General features: G+C 36.8%; 1 protein-coding gene across 1 annotated transcript in view; it reads left to right on the forward strand.

Moving 5' to 3' along the window:
- The window catches only part of CEP170 (centrosomal protein 170kDa), a gene marked incomplete at its 5' end in the record, with an annotated part of 53977 nt that overhangs the window by 26070 nt on the left and 5372 nt on the right, over window positions 1–22535 (forward strand). The window contains 5 exons of the mRNA XM_010141798.1: window positions 1428–3254; window positions 10599–10833; window positions 15550–15727; window positions 17073–17240; window positions 17547–17635. Of these exons, the coding sequence (XP_010140100.1) occupies window positions 1428–3254; window positions 10599–10833; window positions 15550–15727; window positions 17073–17240; window positions 17547–17635 (2497 nt within the window). The remainder of the gene's footprint in view (window positions 1–1427; window positions 3255–10598; window positions 10834–15549; window positions 15728–17072; window positions 17241–17546; window positions 17636–22535) is intronic.

A 22535-nucleotide genomic window follows, 5' to 3' on the forward strand; every position in this document is an offset into this window, starting at 1 on the left:
CCTCTTCCTTAAGGCGGTGGAGGCTGTGGGGGGAGGGTCTTGCAGGGAGAGGCTGTAGCCCCTTTGTGAGTCAAGACCTTGAGCAGTGGAACATGCAAGTAGGGAGGAAAGAAGAGAATCTTAATCTATCCAGTAGCATTAAAATGTGGTGCTGAATGTGTTTAGGCATATAAGACTTGCTTTCCACTCCCTGTTGTAATGGTCTGCTGATATACCAGTGATCTGTTGTGTGCCTATTTTGACTTAATGTGAGAGCATGAAAACTTTGCGTTCATATATATGGTCCCAGTGTATGCAGCTGGCTAAAAGACTTTGATTTCAGGGGCAGCATATATTATGTAGCTCAAATTGTTGTATCTATGAAAACTTCTTTTTAGATGAAAGTGATTCTAGCCCATATTATTGAATGTATATATTGAAATTACAATGAAGTGGGGAAAAAATAGCATAGTCCCTCTGCAAGAGTGTCACAACTGTTCATGAAGTTCTGTGTCCCATTATACAGTCACAAAGTGTCAGCCAGGTGGTAATTAGCAAAGGATGCCACACAGGCAGTTGTTCAATCACAGCCAAAATTATCCATGGTCGGGAGGAAATTCTGCTTGTTCGTAGCAGAGTATGAGGAAAGGATGTTGTTCTGTCTCTGCACTATTATCCTGCTTCTGAAATGACTCCTTCCTTTTTCCTATGGTATGCATAGTTTTAGGAAAGATGGCTTTTCCTGTCCTGTCCACATCTCTGTGATAAACCAGAAATTGTTCTTTGCAGTAATTACATTGCAGTCTTTTAGACATCTCTTTCATGGACACGTCTGTCAGCGCTTTGGATTGTGGAACTCTTCTGTTGTATGGCGCTCTAACTTTCTACTTCTTGTAATGCAGAAATATTTTTTTCTCTATATATCATCCCTTTAATCAGGAGATACCCATTCTAAATTATGTTTATACATGATTTGGTTTAGGATTTATTACAAAATATACTGCAACAATGAAATGAAATAATATAGCTTGTTATGTACTACTTATTACAGTTTGGAGGTAGTTAATGTAATCCAAAAACAGAGTTTCCATTCTAATAAGGGATGTGTTTCCACTCTTTCTAATGAGAATAGGACAAGTGGTAATGGGCTGAATTGGAGAAAGTCCAGCTCATATTAAAGAGTAAGAAAATTATTTTAGGAGTTAGGTACCCAAATAGCTTAAAGGGGTAGTCAAATCTCCATCAACTGAGACCTGTAAGAACTTTTTACATGTTTTTAAACATGTATTTTTCTAAGAGTAGTTGATCCTGCCACAGAATAGAGAGATGGACTAATGACCTTTTTTAGTTCTGTTTTATATTGTTTCATTAGTCTTAAGAACTTAATGTTTCTATTCACCTTGCTATTGAATGACTTCTCAGATATGTTTTTTCTTTTTCATTTTTAGACGCAGACATAAGTGAGTCTGGTATTTCTGTTAGAAGCACTGGTTCTGCTGCTTCTATGACCAGCCAAGGTGAACGAAAGAGGAGGACACTTCCACAGCTTCCCAAAGAGGAGAAAGTGAACGAAAGCTCAAAAGCAAAAACTGCATCTCACCAGAGGTCAGAAATAGGTGAAAAGCAAGACACTGAACTTCAGGAGAAAGAAACTCCAGCTCGTCCCTCCGATCCTGACAGCAGAAGTATAGCCAAGTCAAGCAGAGCAATGAATGGTCTTTCACCCAAAGTGACTGGAGACAAAGTTTTTTCTTTCCCCAGCTCTTCCAGTAAAGAGAGAGTTGAAACTGGCAGAGAAACTTCTGTGGTGAAACAAGCTTTAGCAAAAATTCAACAACAAGAAAGAAGGGACCAAGGACACTGGACACCCACAAAATTATGCTCTACAAAACCTGCTGCAAGCCACACCGAGAAAGGTAGGGAGGAGGTTGCTGTGTCACCCAGAACTTTGGATAATCAAGATAAAGCTCCTGGACATGTTACAGATAAAATAGAAAAGAAGTTGGTGCAAAGTGAGGGAAAAAGAAGAAAAAATGAGGAAACTATGAAAGGACAAAGTCCTAAAGCATCTGGAGGAGAAAAAAAGGAATCTTCAAAACCATTAGTAAGGCAAGGTAGTTTTACTATAGACAAGCCTAGCACAAATATACCTATAGAACTTATTCCTCACATTAATAAGCAAAGTGGATCTCCTGCCCCTTTAGCATCTGCAAACAGGATACGTGACAGAAGTGATTCAATGGACACTGATTCCAGTCTAGATACAACACTTATTTTAAAAGACACAGAAGCTGTAATGGCTTTCCTGGAAGCTAAATTGCGTGAAGAAAATAAAACTGATGAAGGTCCTGAGACTCCTAGCTATAACAGAGATAATTCCATATCACCAGAATCAGATGTAGATACAGCCAGCACAATAAGTCTTGTTACTGGTGACTCTGAAAGAAAATCCACGCAGAAGCGGAAGAGCTTTACAACTTTATATAAAGATAGATGTTCCTCTGGTTCCCCTTCAAAAGATGTTTTAAAATCTTCTACAAGTGCCAGAGAAAAGATGGAGAAGAAAACTAAAAGTCGATCTTCAGATGGTGCATCCAGAGCTGATACTCGCAAAACTGTGCAATCCAGTGGAAGAATGAGACAACCATCAGTAGATTTGACAGATGATGACCAAACATCTAGCGTACCTCATTCTGCCATTTCTGATATTTTATCATCTGACCAGGAAACCTACTCTGGCAAATCACATGGAAGAGTTCCTTTTGCATCAGCAGATGAAACTTTGCATTCCAAGATAGAAGGAAAGTCAGCTAAGTCAAAATCCTCTCCTGTTGCACTTGGGCAATCTAGTAAATCTACTACTCTTCCAAGACCTCGTCCAACAAGGACTTCTCTCTTGCGCAGAGCACGGCTTGGTGAAGCTTCAGATAGTGAGCTTGCTGATGCCGATAAGGCTTCGGTGGCTTCCGAAGTGTCCACTACAAGTTCTACATCAAAACCTCCTTCAGGGAGGAGAAGTATTTCCAGAATAGACTTACTTGCTCAACCTCGCAGAACTCGACTCGGCTCTTTATCAGCACGTAGTGATTCTGAAGCAACAATAACTAGAAGCACTGCCTCATCTCGTACCCCAGAAGCTATTATCAGAAGCAGTGCAAGGTTGACATCAGCAGGAGATAGTAGTAAAGTTTCTGCTAGAACTCGAGCCAATAGCATTTCTCGCCTTTCAGATTCAAAATCCAAATCTTTGGCTTCAGCTCATAATTCTCCCTCAGGTATGTGAGATTATTTGAACCTTACACCATTCTTATACTATTCATGTGTGGAATTTTTAAAATAGTTTTAATTCTTTTAAGGAACAGTTCTTATGAAACATTTGTGGAGTTTTAGTTGATGCAGTCATTCTATTTGGGGTGAGGATCAGTCCTCTCTAACCAGGGCGGTCCTGGTTGACTGGAGGTTAGTGAATGTGACGCCTATCTACAAGAAGGGCCAGAAGGAGGATCTGGGGAACTACAGGCCTGTCAGTCTGACCTCAGGGCCAGGGAATGTTATGGACCAGATCATCTTGAGTGCCATTATGTGACATGGGCAGGACAACCAGGTGATCAGGCCCAGTCAGCATGGGTGGATGAAAGGCAGCTCCTGCTTGACTAACCTCATCGCCTTCTTTGACAAAGTGACCCGCTTAGTGGACAAGAGAAAGGCCGTGGATGTTATTTACCTAGAATTTAGTAAAGCCTTTGACGCTGCTTCCCACAGCATTCTGCTGGAGAAACTGCCTGCCTGTGGCCTGTACACTTCACTGGATAAAAAACTGGCTGGATGGCTGGGCCCAGAGACTGGTGTTGAATGGAGTTCGATCCACTTGGCAGCCGGTCACCAGTGACATTCCCCAGGGCTCAATATTGGGTCCTGTACTCTTCAACATCTTTATGAATGATCTGGATGAGGGAATTGAGTGCACCCTCAGTAAGTTTGCAGACGACCTCAAGTTAGGTGTGTGTGTCAATCTGCTTGAGTTAGGGAGGCTTTACAGAGGGATCTGAACAGGCTGCATTGATGGGCTGAGTCCAGTAGTATGAAGTACAACAAGACCAAGTGCTGTGTCCTGCACTTGGATCACAGCAACCCCCTGCAAGGCTACTAGGCTCGGGGAATAGTGGCTGGAAAGCTGCCCTGTGGAAAAGGAGCTGGGTGTGTTAGTCGACAGCTGATTGAATATGAGCCAGCAGTGTGCCCAGGTGGCCAAGAAGGCCAATGGCATCTTGGCTTCTATCAGCAATAGTGTGGCCAGCAGGAGCAGAAGTAGGGAAGCGACTGTCCCCCTTGTACTCGGCACTGGTGAGGCTGCACCTTGAATACTGTGTCCAGTTTTGGGCCCCTCACTAGAAGAAGGAAGTTGAGGTGCTGGAGCATGTCCAGAGAAGCGCTGTGAAGCTGGTGAAGGGTCTAGAGAGCCAGTCTTATGAGGAACAGCTGAGGGAACTGGGGTTGTTTAGTCTGGAGAAAAGGAGACTCAGGGAGCGTCTCATCACTCTCAACTACCTGAAAGAAGGTTGTAGTGAGGTTGGCATTAGTCTCTTCTCCCACGTGACAAGTGACAGGACAAGAGGAAATGGCCTCAAGTTGTGTCAGGGGAGATTTAGGCTGTATATTAGGACAAACTTGTTTACAGAAAGGGTTGTAAGGCGTTGGAACAGGCTGTCCAGGGAGGTGGTTGAGTCACCATCCCTGGAGGTGTTTAAAAGATGCGCAGATGTGTTGCTGAGGGACATGCTTTAGTGATGACCTGACGGTGCTGGGGTAACAGTTGGATGTGATGATCTTAAAGGTCTCTTCCAACCAAAAATGATTCTGTGATTCTTCCTCCTTTCTAAGACAGGGCTTGTAGATCTTTCTCGCTTAAAATTGTCTAGACAAGAAATTTTAATTATTTGAGTCTTTGGATTTATTTCTTTTTACTTGACACCAGTAACAAAGACTTGCATTGAGGCATTCAGATATGGCAGTACTGGTTTAGATTAGCAGAAGAACAGAGCAGAGATCTCTTTGCTCAAGTCAGAGCAGGAGTTCAGAAGGTTAGCAGTGATTTTTACTATATAGAACATGAAATATTTATTTATAAGATAGGCTTGTAAATATGCTGAATAGCGAGTGTTCCCTGAGGTATACACTGAGTATCTGTAGGATAATTATATTTGTAATTTAAGATTAGCTTCTAGAACTACAGAAGTGAGATTTGTTTCGTAAGAATAACAGTGAAGAAACAAGTGGAAAAATTAAACACAAGCACTGCCTAACTAAATATCATAAAGTTACATAATTCATATTAAAATGTTTGCCTTGCCTTGGAGCAGTTTCTGTTCTCTGTTCCAAATCATGACAATTTATGATTTCGTCATGATTTCCAAAGCATGTTGAACTTCTTTTGTGTGGTAGATTCTTTACTATAATATTATCTTATGTATGTAAGGAAAACCTAGAAAATTGCTTAATTTTAGCCTACTGTTTCATTAGAAGATACCATAACACTTTAAGTACAAGGAGTGTGAAGGGCTTCTAGTTTTTTTCCAAGAGCAATATGAAATCAACCAGAATTAAAATGTCGTAATTCTAAGTAAGTGAGCTTTTGTATGGAATGAGTATCTAGAACTGATGTCGTCTTGCTTTTTGAATGGTCATAGTACCAGCTTGACCTTATTTGAAGCCAAGCCACAATGTAAGAAAAAATAAATAGAATAGCTTCCAGTGTTGTGTGTTGCTACTGAGATTGTATAATCTCTTTTACTGCTACCCATTCAGAGTTGATATAAACACCTGTGATACTTAAATTTCCCACGGTCCTACTGCCCTTTTGTTGCTTGTATATCATAAATGTACCTTCTTAGGATTCTTGGCAGTGTTTATTCCCCAGGCAGTGTCTTTTGGCTGTATCATTTATTAGCTGAATGGAAATTTCTGTAGAGTTACAAATGAGGTGTTCTGAACTATAAAGTTGAATCTCTTTAATATTATGACTACAAAGATACAAAAAAAGAGGTGACACTTCACAGAAAAACTCAGTCTTTCCTTGTAAGGTATCATTGGAAAGGAGCACGTTTTCAGTTTTAATCAAAGTTTTAATTTGATATGTGTAGCCTGAAAGGTGACAGTGTTAGGTCAGGGAGGAGTGTCAGGTAAGACTGCTTCTATATGTATATTTTAATAACACTAGTTGACATTTTGATACTGCTGATTTTTAAAAAGCTGAAGCTCAGATGTTACTTGTTACTTCTCTGCTTCTTGTGCTTTTCACAGAACTATATGTGGATTTTGTGTCTGTGTGAAGTCTTGCATGCTTCCTAACCTTTGCCCAGGTTGCAGCATTGAAGTGTTTTGCTGCTTCTGTTCAGTGGAGTGGGTGTAACTTCTTTTCCCAGGTTACTAGTCTATCATAGTCACCTTTCTTCAGTATTCGTTTCATTTACTTGTGTTACACAGTCAAAGTTTACTGTAGCTTGTATAAAATACTCTGTTTTCAAAAGAGAAAAGATGCCATCTTCTCTTGGGCCACTGGAAAAATCTACAGTAGAAATATATACCAAAATGAGGGAGAAGCCTGTATCAATGAAAAGATGACAATCTGAAAGTAATTAATAAAGCAGTCAGATAACTTCAAAACAAAATCATGATTTAATAGATCAGTAAAGTCTTGTTACTATGTAAGTAAAAAATACTACTGTTGTTTAGGATTTGGACTTCCAGATTTTGTCTGTAACAGTAACCTTGTATAATTTTTGTACTGTACCATTTAGAGTATACTTTAGGAAAATCCGAATTGCTTTAAAAGTGGTGTCATCTATTATGTACAAGAGTATGTGTATATCTCTCTCATTGTACATAGATTGCTACTTAGTACATCCCCATTTTTCCATTAGCATCTTCTAAAATTATGCTAATAACTACCACACACAAGTTATTATTAATATTATATTATCCTTAGATGAACATATTTTAAAACATCTTTGAATAGACTGCATTACTTATATGCAGTATATAAAAATGGAATGTAGCAGAGGCTTTTCGATGCAAAGAATATAATTCCTGAATTAAATTTTGTTTCTAGAAAAGTCAACAATTCACTCTAATTTTAGCACTGTGGGCCTGATTAAAGTGCCTCAACTTACTTCGGGCACATGTAATCAAGGCATAGCAGCGGTGTATTTTCTTCTCTGCCTGGACCTAGAAAGACTGGAAAATGACTGATCATTACCAATATAGGGTTTTGTTGGTTTTTTACACTGATTGCTATCAAAGCATTAAAAATGTTCCATGGGTCATGTCAGCAGAGTTCAATTAACATTACCACATTGTAGATCACTAAGTATTGGCAGCAGAATCTTGCTTCTCAAATCCAGTCTACCAAAAAGAAAATTATTTCCACATTTCCCAAATCTTTTTGAATGTTCAGACATACATGCTTGTAAAAAGGGGGCAAAAAACAATGTAGTCATTGGATTTTTTTATTGTCTTGTACTTCATGTAGATGAATTGCAACATAATAGCATGAAAATTGTCAGGGCTGTCAGCAAGTCCATAATTTCAAGAATCTTTTTTAATCTTTTGGTTTAGTTAAGTATTGCTTACTTGTAAATGAAAGGGCAAGCAGATAACTGTAACGTCTTGGATGAGAATTGCCAGCATTAAAGTCATTACCAGGGTGTTTCTGTAGTAGGAGGCTCGATAAGTGACAGCAGTGTGAAGGCATGTGAAACAGAATTAATAATTTTGTAGTTTTATGCACAAGCAATGAAATATTTAATCAAGGCACTGAATCATCGAACAGTAGACTGTGATCGTTAAAAAGGGAGAAAAAAAAGATCTTTTTTCACAATTGCAAAGGAAAATTGAAGATAATGTTCCTGAAGGAACTCTGTGTTGGGAAAATGAACAACAGGATCAGACCTAGTGTAAAAGTACTAAGCTGCAACTGTGAAATTAAGCGTTGAGTTGGGAAAGAGAGGCCTTGACCAACTCGCGTTGGGCGTGTCTGCTGGCTTGCTGACCTAGCTGTTGTTGCAAATAACTATCAGACAGGTTGATCAAAGCTGTTGAGGTATCTCTGGGGGAAAAGAAAAGAAAAGGTTTCAATATAGAGCGAAAACAACCCTTACTAACTGCACTTTAGTATTACTGCCCTACTGAGCACCAAATTCCAGGATCTTTCAAAAGAGTGAACCTTGAGAGGGCAATGCATCAATGAGAATAGAGTATTCTGTAAGGGATACGCGTAATGAAGTCTATCCTCATATCTTAAAAGTGAGATTGTGTTGTCCAAATCATCGAACTTGCCAGCTTAAGATGTTGTCAACACATTATACTTATCACAGAGTAGTCACCAAATTAGCTTTGTTTGCTGATTATTTTAGCCAGGATTTTGGAGGATTTTTCTAGTTATTGTTACTGATATTCACAGTCTTCGGTATCTGAGATAATTAGCTGCACAGTAGCTTTCAGAAATCTACGTAAACTGCAGCAGTATTTTGGGAGTGCATAATTTGCAGTGTTAAAAGCATATATGTGCAAATGTATGGCTAGTTTAATGGGAAATATGCTTGGATATTGCTTCTCATGAATCATGCAACTTTAACATTTTTACTGTTAAGCCTACAATAACTTTTTTCCCCCATATTAATGAGAAACCCATTGATAATATATAAACAAACATTTTAAGACCTTAAAATTTAATGGTCTTAAACATAGAGGGGTTTTATGGTACTATGTGTGTAGACAATTGTTACTGATATTTCAGTTAGTATCTCTGAAATATTCAAGCTTCTACAAAATTCAGTGGTTTTGATTGAATGTGAAGTTTTAAAATCTTTTCCTTAAAAGTGTGGGTGGAAAAGAGGACCTAAGACAAATCTCATCAATATATTTTATTTAAGCAAATGCTTCTAACCTGAATGTTTTAATACGAATTAACATGATAAAACACTATTTTGTACACAGAGAAATTCAAGCTTCTCCCAGACCCAGATCCTGATGTTGAAACTTACAGTGGTAGAGTACTAGAAATCAAATCTGTTTCTGATACTTCACTTCTCATTCAGTTTTTGATTTTAAGTATATGATTACATGTGCTCATTGTACAATGCTAAGTTGCTGGACTAACTCACTTCAGATAATTTTATATTTATTTTGATGCCTATAATTTGAACGGGGACAAAGATTTTAGACAAAAATCAATGCTAAAATGTGGGCCCAACTCATAAAGCTCTTTAGATTTCAGTCATTGCTTGCATACTGTTGGTGGGAAAATGTGCTTTTTCTGCTTATGTTCTACTTTCCTAAGATCAAATCAAGTTTGAAACCTCTAAAAAGAGAACAGTAAGTGACCAGAGAGACATTTTTATTTATTCAATGAAGTTAGAATATTTAAAAAAAAAAAAAAAGAACTGGACATAATTTTAAACCCACACTTAAACCTGCAAAAAATTACACATGGATATTTTTGTTTTCAGCAATTAAAAATGCATTGTTTTTATGAGGGAAGGGATGTAAGCTTATACACCAGTGTCATATTCCACATACCGTAATCTTCAAGAACATTGCACAGATCTTTTCTCAAGTAAAAATTACTTTCATTAGTTCCTTAAATTCATATTGATGTATACTTAATTTGTATTATTTTTTTAAATGTTTCAGGAGGAGTCATTATTATTTCTTGCATTTTTCTTACGATAAAAGCAGTATACATTACTTGAATCTATTACTTTCAAATTCCCAAGAGGTGATCATACACTTCTTAAAATTTCTGCAGTAATTATAGTGCCTCATGAATGCCAGTGCGTTTGGGGGTTCATATCCCCTGCAAGAATTTAACAGGTTGTCGTGATGAACATTCCGTTACACTTTGTGATATCTCTTCCCGCTGGGAATGTGTGAGGACAGCATATCTGAAATGCATTTTCAAAACTTTAGCAATTCATAGGGAGACAAGAACCTCCTACTTAGTTCCAGTTCTCTTATACTTCAGGCTGTCTTCAGCAACATGGCTGTGTATTCTTTATGTGCTTCATGTGAGAATATATGCTTTTTGCTCTGAGGGTGCTGGTTTTGTTACTGTGCTGCTGATTTTTATTACACAGTATTAATTTTAACATTTTTTCTTTACTAAATACATAATGCATCATCTAGGATTTTTATGCTCTCCTTATGTAAGCATGTATTCCAGGCTTGGTGCCAGCTCCATCCTTCCTTCACGTCTCTTTGGTTATTTGCATATCACGTAACCCTTCAATGAAACTTGGGAAAAAATCAGCAGAAAAAGTTCAGTCTGACTATGTACTTAAATGTTAATGAAATGGGCCCTTGTTTTGAGCTTGACCACATATACAGTTACTGGCTTTTACATCTTATTTCACTCATCATTATACAAAGAGCATCCGTTTTTTTTTTTATTTATTGATCAATTTTATTTAACACAAATTTTGTAGCTTTCTTTTTAAGGTGTAGTAAATAAAACTTTTGTGAAGTATCTGGGGATTGCTAATGAATAGTTGTGTATTTTTGTGACTTTTTTCTTACTAAATATGCAATATAATAATTCTTTTTTAATAATGAAACTGATTTAGTAAGTGCAAGATGGAGGCGCTTTCCTACAGATTATGCTTCCACCTCAGAAGATGAATTCGGATCAAACCGTAATTCTCCTAAACATACCCGTCTACGTACCTCTCCAGCCCTGAAAACCACGCGACTGCAGAGCACTGGGACAGGAGCTCTAAGTAGCAATACGTTCAAGCACAGAATAAAGGAACAGGAAGACTACATTTGTGACTGGACTGCTCACCGAGAAGAAATAGCAAGGTTGGTTTTAAAAGAGTGCCGCTAAAATAACAAAGCTTTCTATACAACTGGTTGCACAGATACGTATATAAGAGAAAGAGAGCTAATGGATTTTCTGTATAACTCTACTTACCATTTTCTTTGACTAACTGAATGGGTAATTTAAAATTCCTCTTATTAGAGACTGGCAGACAGAACTGCTAGTTACTAGCAGTAACTGGTAACCATCTCTTTCTAATGGAAAATGATAGTCGTTTCTGACTTCTGATAGCTAGATCCCAGAATAAGAACTTCTGGTTCCGTTAGTGGGACTTGAAGAGATATTTGGTGTAGAACTCTTAGTTGCCAGTGGTGTATTTTGTGAGGCTGAAGTGTATCTGATTTTGTGCTACCTTGACATTCATATTGAGGTAAAATTTCAGGTCAATGTATTAGGTAACAGAGAGAGGAAAAAAAATGATTTTGGCAATGTGATAGACCATGTTCTCATTTTAACTTTTGGCTTATCTGGACATTATCTCATGTTAGATATTTTCTGATTTATATCGTATATATTTATCAGAAATGAATATATTCTCTTGTTGTGAATCCCTAAGATTAGTATTGCAATTCCCCCATTATTGCTAATAGCACTCTGTGCAAGTGAACGAAGGAAAAGGTAGTTCTACATTCTAGTATCCACTCAATACCCAGACAGTGAAAACTTTGAATAGCTTGCACTAAATAAATAAAACTGTGTAAGTATACACAAGTTTCGTAAAACTTAGATGCTATTGTTCGGGTCCTGCACCTTTTCACAGAACTTAATATGGAAGGCTGAATTAGAAAAGTGTTTTCTTTTTAAAATTAGTTTTAAAACTGCGGTCTCACAGATGTGAAGTATTATAGTTTTGCTTAGTGTGATGAATTATTATCAAGAAGAGGAAACAAAAAATATTTTACAACATGTTTTCCTAGTGTGGTCTATACAAAGGGAAAATACTTAAGGCAGTCTGATAGCATCTTGATAAATCATGAAATGTACATCTTCAAAGGCATCGTTCTAAAACATCTTTCTCTTTCCGAGAATCTGAAGGTAGGGATGGGTATAGGGAGGAATGCGTGTGCATGGGGAAAAGAAATTGTGGATAGCTGTTGGGTATTACTTCCTCCTTATTAAAAGTTCTGCCGATCCTCTGCTTCAGTGAAACTTCCTCATACATTTTGCTCATCTGCGCGAGTTTGACAGTGGAAGTGGTTGACGATTCAAGTCTAAACTTAATAGCTAGGTTTGCAGGGTTTTTTTTTCCCTTGGACCTTTTACCATTCTCTTCATTTAGATACTGGTTTTAAATTTGTTTTGAAGGCTATGTACTTACTCTTCCTTTATTTCCAGTGGAAGTGGTGAGAGGCTGAAATCAGTATTGCCAAATTTGTGATTGTGTCTGCAAATTTCACACAAACTGCGTTAAATGAGCATATTTAAGGTTCAGAAAGCTAGCACTCAGAGCAGCTGAGAAATGCCAGACTGCTGTCATCTGTTGTCACTGCTTCCAGTACCAGTTTCCTTGGCTAGCCTCTGCTGAGCCCTCCTGTTCCAGGTCACTAGTTGATTTTGTCTGTGCCTCTATATTATTGATGCTCTGGCTTTAAGTGTAATGCTTGTCCATTACAAGATGACTTTTGTCTCTGCTCCTTTTGCCTTGCTAACAGTAGTCTCCACGCTGTCAGTCTACCCTGTCTTTTTTTTTTCCTTCCCCCAGCCCTTATTCCAGCTTCTGTGATCTTCAGAGTCCCTCCAACTCTGTTTAGAATTTTAAAAAATTGACAGATACACGTTCTCATTAAAAGACTTGATTTCTTTTTTTTAATAACTGATTAGATTAGGCAGGTGTAAAGATAAGTTTTGCATACAATAAATGTGCAGCTGGAAGTAGTGTAGTGACTGTATGACAAACATTTAATCACATCCATGTTACCATCATATTGTATTTAAACTGGTCTTCCAAGATTAACACAGTTTGCACTTTTCACAGACTGTACAGATGTTAATAAAATAGAAAATTCAAAAGAGCTATTTAAAAAAACATAATGGAATAACTAAATTTTATCTAAAACCACTTTGGTTGGGAGGGAATATACACCCTCAGAATAACAGGAGCTTCACATATATTTTATTTAGGGATTTTAAAGGATCATTACAAATAAACTGACTCAACGTAGGAAGTGTGACATAGTAGACTAAGCATAAAAATGATTTTGGTAATCCAGCAGTTCAGAACTATTACAGATATCTTACAATACTCCTATTTCATTGGGGTTTTTTCTAATACTGTTGTTGTCTTTTCAGTACAGTTAAATAAGAACTAGAGTTTCAAGCTTTTGCTGCCCTCCTTGTCCCAAGCTCCGTGTTCTCACCTTTTCCCTTGTGTTGGAATCTGTCTGTCCCTTACGTAACTCTGTATGTGCAGGAGTCTGCCCAATGAGCTCATCTAATAAATAGCAGCATTTCTGGGTTCTGGGAATTAGGGCATTTGAGGTTTATTTTAGTTCTGCCTCCCTGAATTGATGTCTATTGTGTGATAGCACCTTTAAAAATCTTGCCCTGCAGATTTCTACTGCAGGGCAACCTACAGTTGCAACAGAGTAAATAGTACGTACCCGAAGCCTAAGTATACAAAACATACTTAAGCAATACTTTCTGTTTATAAAAGTTATTGCAGAATGACTTGAAAATTTGATTTATGAAAAGTGAGGCTCAGCTCTCAGCTGGCTTCTAACTTCCTTTTTCAAAATTTTTTTGTTTAGTGGTCTGTCTGTATACAGAAACGTTACTCAATACTGACTACACCTTACTATCACATTGAAGCTGATTGCAGATGTTGTTCACTTGACTAGCGTTTGAATGTGACGATAGTCTTAAGAAGTTGCTTGCCATCCATGTCAGAGTTGTTTATTATATTATTTTCAGAATTTGTTGGAGTTCATTTTTATGTAGACATCTGTAATTTTATCTAATTTTGATTGCTTGTTAAGAACTCAAGTGAAGTAGCTGTGGCACGTTGAAGCATTGCTGATTTGTGCAGAGTTAAGTTTTAGGTGATTTGTACTACTTTTAGTTATGGTATTTCACGATGTTTATCTTCTGAAAGAAATTTTCTGGGTTTTATTTTCTTCACAACTATTCATTAAATACCAAAATTTGTTCCAGAAAATCAAATGTGATTATTAGCAACTTCTCTGTTTAAGAACAAAAGTGATATGGTTTTGTGAAGCAAAGGAATTAAGCACTCTAGAATTTCTCCTACTTAGAATATTAACTCAAACCTTAGAGTTTTAATGGTACAGGTATATAAGAATACAAAATATAAATTAAAATTGACAGAAAAGATGTGGCAATAAGGTTAAATTAATTAGTGTAGTAATAGGCTCTTACTTTTTTTTTTTTTTTTTAAAGAGAAATTCACTTGGTTTCTTCTTTAGTGTTCCAGTCTTTGATAGCTTGAATTCTGAAGTACTGTCTTGAGAGGTAATTGCCGCATATTCTTCTCTAACCTTATCCCAGTTATATGCATATCTGTGCCACACAAGGTTGCACTTTATTGCAGATTGCTGATGGTTAGCCACAAAATTCACTGTTGGAATTTGACTGGAAGTTTGCCTTTCTAGTTTAAATTCTGCTCACTTAAATTACCTCTATGGTGTCCATTCTTTTTGTCTTGAAGACAAAGAGAAAATGAAGAGCAGAAAGCAGCTCACCTTTAGAAAGCACTGGCCAGCACGATGCACATCGCTGTCACGTGGCTGTGCAACTCCTTCCACTGAAGTGGTGGGCGCTGCAGTTGAGAGTCCTTGGCAATGCAGAATTAGCACTGTTGACTCTCTGTGCCTTCAGTCCTCTCAGACTGTGTATGAAAGGGGAACACTGGTGAGCTGCTCTGAATTCTAGGTCTTCTAAGTGCTTGGTCCAAGTTACAGATTCAGGGTGCCATAGTTAGGAGCAGGCTTTTAGCTTTTGCTTTGTTTTCTGGTGTTTGGGTTTGGGTTTTTTTCCCTTCTCCTTTTGGGGTGTCCTGGGGAGGAGTAGCACAAGCAGAGATAGGCAAGTTTTCTCCCTGTGCTGAGCGGAATACAGAGCAGAGCTACCTCTCAATCAGAAGAATTCAGATGGTATTTGTGTAGTGCTATCATATACAGGTTTTTACAGGCATGTTCTGTTTTTCCAACTAGAAGGCTTGTCTTTATTAAACTGTCAGGGTTTAGAGTACTCGTCTGGAATTTCAGACATGAAAGCAGCTTGATCTGAGTGAGGTGCAGGTGCTAGATAATCAGAGCTCCTGAAGAAGTTCTTTGCAAATAGGTAAACTAAGGTATAAATTAAACACGTTTTGGACATTTCAGATTTACTCCATGTACACAAGTCATCTGTGCAGTATTTTCAGCTTATTTCCAGTACGTCCCATATGTTGGATTTACTGCATGTTGCACACATCTCTGCCTGGAAATCCAAGAAAACCAGAATCCTCTGTCTTTTAAGATGGCCTTCTACCTTCTTCCTCTAGAAAGACATGTTATTAAAAGCTTCATTTAAAACTTTGCTTTCATGGTTCCGCAAATTAACTTGCAGTGTAGAAGGGCATACACATTTTCATAGTACGTCATCAGGAATTAGAACTTAGAAGCTCAAAGGATGTGGGTTGGCCTCTGTTGGTCCAGAAGTATTTGTAGGGGGGAATGTAACGCTCTCTTTATTACTAGGATCAGTCAAGATCTGGCTCTCATCGCACGGGAAATCAACGACGTAGCAGGAGAGATAGATTCAGTGACTTCATCAGGCACTGCCCCCAGTACCACAGTAAGCACTGCTGCCACCACCCCTGGCTCTGCCATAGACACTAGAGAAGAGGTAGGAGATCTTCATGGAGAAATGCATAAGGTTCTTCCTTTTCTTTATTTCTTTTGCTTTTAGCGTTTTGCATAGCCTTTTTTAGTTATTTCCACTCAACCCATATGCATGACTTCTACTTTTTTTTTATTTGAAGTTCCTTTACATTTCAACAAACAACCCAGAGAATACTCTCTGAACACAGTTAGTCAAAAGGATGCATACTACCTCTATGTCTCTTTTTTTCCACGAAGCATAGGGCGAGATAGTTACGTGTTTCTTGCATGTCTGTAGCCTTAGATACTGTGGGTAGTATCTAAGTGCATTTAAAGATACTAGCACGAATGCACGAATTTATATAAATGTAGGCATGTAATACCTGCATAGATATTTTAAAAGTCCTTCTTCTCACAGGTAGTATAAATGTTTCATCTTCTAAATACTGAAATACTTAGCTACCATCAGTTAACAATAACTTTAGATTTTCTTTCTTGATAACAATGTGAAAAACTGCCTTGAAATAAGGTTGCCTTGTGCATCTAATAATTCTTATTTTCTTTTACTACCTCTGGTGTGCTGTTCTATGAGTGTACTGACTAACTTGTTAACTAACCGTCACAGGTCTAATGCTGATAAACTTGTTAACCTGAATTTAAATCATTCACCCTAGTATGTTGTAAACATTTACTGCATTTGTTCTTCATACTATTCTTTCAAAATGTGTTTATTCATTTTTGTGTGCATAAAATTTGATTAATACATTAGTTTACTGTGGAAAAAAAAGATACGAACAGTGATAAGAAATCTGAGTTGGGTACTCAGAAAAATTATAACTGCAGTCACATAGCTTTTGCTTTTAATTTTCATGTCCTTACGGCTAAACTTTAAGGAAATAAAGTACTCAGTTTTTCAGGTTCAGTTAAATCACTCTGATTTTTATATTAATAATTACTTTCTTCTTAAAAAAAAATTTTTGTGCAGCATGTACACACTGTAGGTGGCAGCATCTCCTTTAAGAAGATGTAGATGTTTCTGTAACACTAAAACTAATCTGGAAGAAAACCTGAATTTGATAGTCTGTACAATTCCAAAGATATATTCCATTGCTCGAAGGAATAAATTCTTCAATACTAATTTATATAGTAATATTATGTTACTTGCCCATAAGTAAAATTTCTGTGTAATTTTGCCATGTATGTCTGGTATTTGAAAAGAAAAAAAAAAGTTAATTTTTAAAAGGTATTGTTACATAAGAGATGCATCATTTTATACTATACAACAGAATGATTTTTACTTGATAGACTACTTGTAAGCTGTTTCAGAAGAAAAAAAACTAACATGGTTTTTGCATGTATCCAGTAGGTTTCATAAACTGCATTTTTCTCTTACTCTCCAGTTGGTTGACCGAGTGTTTGATGAAAGTCTCAATTTTAGAAAAATCCCTCCACTAGTGCATACCAAACCACCGGAGGGAAATGGTCGGCCTAATGGTGCTAGACCTCAGGTCACAGATGCCCTTGATCCCCCAACAATTACCCGGAGAAGGACTTGGAGCAGAGATGAAGTGAGTACATGACAGGATTGTCCTTATTTTTATGTCTGTTTTAAGCTTTTGCAATTGTCTCCTCACTTAATATTCTAGACAGTGTCCTTTCTTTCTTTCCTGTAGCAGGTGCACTTAATACTGGAAAAAATTATTCATGTTTTACTTAATTTGCAAAATGTTCAAATATGACTGTTTATATATGGTACTAATTAGAACACAAATATGATTTTTTTTTAAGTTAAAAGATTTCAAAATATATGGAATTGTTTATATTTAATTCCCATTAAAGTAATAGCATCCTTTTTTATTCAAAACTTACGGCAGGTTATGGGGGACAGTTTGCTGTTGTCCTCAGTCTTCCAATTTTCTCGCAAGATACGACAATCCATAGACAAAACAGCTGGCAAAATCAGGTGAGTTTTTAAAAGTTATTGTTGTTAGTGCAAATGTCTGCTCTCAACATTCCCACTAGTAGAATAGGTACGTATAATACAGATAGAGCAAATGGATTTAGTAGCAACTTGTGTTTTAAATAAGCAATGTTACCTGTGGCATTTTTAGGATTCAGAAAGATTTTGGATAAATAATTTTTCCATTATGGCTTGTGTGTATTTCACCTTATATGAAGGTAAATATCAGCAAAGTTTACATGGACAGAATGATATCCATCATACTTCCAGCAGAGGAGCTGTTCCAACACGTGCAAATGCTGCACAAAATCTACAAGACCTTTGTGCATGTCTTGTAAACTTTCCTAAAAGATAAGGTTACAATGTTCCTGAACTGTAAAACTGAGCCCTGTGGTTTTGCCAAGTTTTTGTAGGACTCCTCTGTTTTAGGAAGGAAAACAAATAGGCCAAGGAGAGCAGTTTCAGTAAATCCTTCTAAAGAAGAACTTGCCCTGGAGACAATGTGGTTACTGTTGAGTTCTAAAACTAATTGAAAATCCCTCCTTAGTTAGATTCCTCCATAAAATGTCATAGTAGCTAACAAGAGGTATAGACATGTCAAAAATGATAACGCGTTGCTCTACCAACGGTTCCATTTAACTTGAGTGAGCGTACAACCGTTTGGTGACCACTTTGGTTGATAGGAATAGATGAAATTTCAAAATGCAAAGTTCAGGTTTGTACTAATTCACATGTCTTTCTTAATGTCTTTGTGCAGTTAATCGTTTAAAAATAGAGTACATTACAAAGAAGGAAGTCATTTGGCTGAACTTCATATCTAATTTTCTTAATGTGAGAAAATATTAGGCCTGTAATTGATCGGTTTGTCTAGGAAATGTGAAATCAGAAATTTGTTTCAGCATAGAGTGATGCAGCTAGTAAAAGCAACAAAATACTAACCTATCTGAAGCTTATGTAAGAGTACCAAAAAAAGGCTTGACCACAGAAATCGAGAAGACAACAAGTAAGCTATATAAATCGGTAAAAAACTGTAGGTTATCTGCCATTTCTAGCCCTGCTGTTTCTAGTAGGAAGACTATTCATGAGCTTGCAGCCCATTCTTACTATTTCTGTTCAAAGGTTTCTTGCGTGTTATTTCTACTTGTGGTTACAGGTCACATCTGTGAGTACCTTATTTGCATTATCTTGGAACACAGTCCTGGACTGACATTCACCCCACTGCTCTTTTTCCAACTCACCATTTTGGCCTTGCAGGATTATAATGTTAGAAATATGTCATTTGCTACCTTTCCTTCTTTGGTTTCCCCAAATACATTATTTTATGTGTCATATTATTTATGTAAATATCCTTAAACAAGAGACTTAAATGTCTTTTGCTATGTACAATTCAGATACAAATGAGTTTGTGAAGTGCAGGCGTACAATATGGTTACTCTCAAAAGCTGTACCAAATTAACAGTGTTCAACTTCATTATGCAGAATTTATTACAAATTATGCAAAAAATCACAACTTCTTAAAGTTTAATCAACCTCTGAGTGCATGGTATGATTTACTTTAACAGCTAATCTCAAAACCCAAGCAAATAAATACATGCAAAGAGGTACTTAAGTGTGACCCTTCTTTGAAAGTCATTACAAACAGAGTTTGCAATTTGGAAATGGAAACAAAATATTACATTAAGTTTAGTTTTGACCATTATTCTCTGGGAAGATACAGTGACATCCACAAGAAGCTCTACTTAGCAATATTTTTTTTTTCCTCTTAAAGCTGTATGATTGGAACAAGAAACTTGCTTTTTACTGAATCATTTGTGGTAGGCAGCTAGGATGATGTGTATCTTAAAATGCCTTAGAAGCAATAGATAGTAGATACTCTACTTTTTTTTCACCGTGCTGATTTTTCTTAATGGTTGGCAATTTTGGATCTGTAAATATGTTGCTAGCACAGCTGTAGTTTGCTTAATGTAAAAAAAATAGTTCAATACACTGAGTTTAAACAAATTTTTGTTTGAATTCATTTTGAGAAAAGCAGGTAGCTGCAAAATCAAGTCTTGAACTCTTCCAATTAATTTTCTGACCTTAAAAAGTAAGTCAGCTATGTTGTAATGAATGTAGTAATGATGTGATCCTGTATGATACTATAAATATAAGCATACCGATAAATATTTTAATACATGTAGAGTGTGGCATTGCTTATTGCTATACGAATACAGTGGGGGAAATTTGATTAATAACTTAATTATTTAGCATACTCCCCAGAGCTGTGATCAAAACTTCCTTTTCCTGCTACTCAGAATGGATTTTAATAATATGATGTTATTTGTAATGTCATGAGTATTTTGAATCAGAAAAACAATAGTTCGAGTTGCTTTTTAAAGAGCATGTAGGCAGCTAGGACCTGTTACAGATTTTACCTTAGCTTTGTTTTGATGTACATGAGTTGAACCAACTGATGTGCTTCTGTTCTTTCCACTGGAGTTAAGCGAGTTAAAATCTGCCCAGAGCATATACAATGAAAATCTGTTGGGATGCGTCAAGCTAGCAGTTGCGGGTTTTTTCCAGAGTACTTGAACCCGAAAGGAAATTTTTAGAGGTACCAATAAGAATAAACCAGTAAGCCTGTGTTTTAAAAGTCCTGCCTCAAATGTGCACCGATGTGAACCTCCCTCCCGAGAGCACAAATAGTATGGGGTAATTACAGTCCCTATAAACGGCATCATCCGCATTAAAGAATTGCATCCTTCCTATCTCCGTCCACATGGTGAAAGACATTCTTGCTGTGAATCTGAACACTCTTCTTTCTGAGATGTCTTAGTTGCAATAGCTACCTTTAGAAACAGACCGGTTTCACTTTGGCTAAAGTATTAAGAACATGAATATTTCTAGTCATTCTTGACAAGCAGATCTATCAGAAAATAAAACAAGCCAAAGTCAATCGTGAAAAAAATTACTATGAGGACAAAAGGAAATATACATCTTCTTGCTTTACTAGTTTCCTCCCTGCTTCTCCACTGTCATTTCTGATTTCTAATACATAATAATGTTCTAAGTTCTATTGAGTTCTGTCATCATTACTACGTTATATTAAGAAATAAGATTGTGAGAAGCTTTCGATACTGTGTTTCTCTCAGCTAGATTCTCCAAATGCTGGCCGAACTGTTGCGTTCCCTCCCCCTGCAGGCAGGTCCTAGCACAATGTTATTTTGAAGCAGATTCAAGTGCCTAGTTCTTTTTTTTTTTTTTTTTTTTTAACCAAATTTTTTTTGTTATCTAGCAAGAAGTTGAGAAGTTTACAGACCTAGACAAAATTAAAGGTCTCTTTTTTTTTTTTTTTTTTTTTTTTTAACCAAATCTTCTGTATGTTTGTAATTTGCTTCAGAATAAGGTCATACCTTGAGTATTGTAGCAGGCAAGTACTTCATCAGTTAGGCAAAAATTTGAGTCAGTGCAGATGCTACTTGTCAATCTGCAGTTTGCTGTGCATCCTTCAAAGCGCAATGAAAGAAAAATGGGAACTGAGCACAACCCACTAATAAAGTTCAGGCAGATTTGCCCCACTAAGTAAGGAAAGATGAGAGCAGAAGGTAGGCATTTGTAAATACATTCTTTTAATATAAAGAGTGTTGTTAGAAGGAGGAAGAGCAAAGAAGACAGGGATGAACACCCCCCAGGAAGTTAAAATGTTCTAAATGAAGAATTGAAAAAAAGTTGTAAAAAGGAAATAGGCTTCCTAAATTACAGCAAAACCAAATTGGCCTGTCTACCTTATAGAAATAATAACAGTTTTAAATTACCGCTTTCATTTTTTCTTCATTTTTGTAAGTAAATGACCTATGAAATGCCAAGCTTTCAATTGTAAAAGAAAAGAAAGGACATTATCTCTAAAAGAGAATGACTGAAAACACCACATGCACCAGTAGAGGCATTACTTACATACGTAAAGATAAAAGTATTTTAATATAACATGAGCAAGAAGGTAAATGTAAAAAACCACGCAATGTCACGATAACTTGTATGTTTTTCTTACTGGTGCTGTTTACTGCTAGCTAAAGCCTTGTGTTCGTGCTGATTTCCAATGTGGTAGAAATGCTGTTAAATTACAGAAAGTAGAGCTGCATAAGGTTCTCTGTATACTGTATCCAAATTGCCAGTTTTTTAGTGCATGATCCTAAAAAGGATTTATTTGGCTCTGCTTTTTAATGATTTAATTATTTTAACTCATCGATGTCAGTGAAGTCCTGAATTTTCTATTGTAATTGGACTTTCTGCTATCCAGATTTGCAGCTGAATGGATTTGCAAGCTTTACCACTCCCTTCCAGAGCATAAAAGCAATCTTGTCAGACCTCTGATGACCAGCTTTGTTACAAGATGATGCCTCTACTTGAGGCCATGAAGCGTTTCATGTTTTGTTTACTGTTGTTTGATTACTTCTAATTTTCCTTCCCCAAGAAGAAGTGTATATTAATGTTTATTCTTTGTATGTTTCATACATGAATACACTAAAGTCACTTGCAGAAGTGGTCATTTGCCTCAGTTCCATGACATTGTGTCATGAGAGTAGCACTTCCTCTTAGTGACAACAGACAAAAGCATGTTCTGAAGTAGCAACAAATGAAGACCTCAAAGAGACAGGAGGTATTAAAGCCACTTCCGGACAGGCTGTCTGCCAACGTACGTACTGATAACACAAGAAAGGCTACACATTTTGAAAAACTAGACTTTCTTGACAGGATGATAGTAGAGAATGGGATTTTTCAATAGGGTATAAGTAACAGAAGGAAGATGACAGAGATGCAGTACTAAGTCTCCCAGCTTGCGTTCAAATTCTTAGTCTTTAGGGGATTCAAGGAATCATTAATTTCTACCTTAAAATTATTCTTCAGAGACCTTCCTAAATTAATA

The sequence above is a fragment of the Buceros rhinoceros genome, unplaced genomic scaffold, assembly GCF_000710305.1.
Source record: "Buceros rhinoceros silvestris isolate BGI_N320 unplaced genomic scaffold, ASM71030v1 scaffold3208, whole genome shotgun sequence".
NCBI lineage: Eukaryota > Metazoa > Chordata > Aves > Bucerotiformes > Bucerotidae > Buceros > Buceros rhinoceros.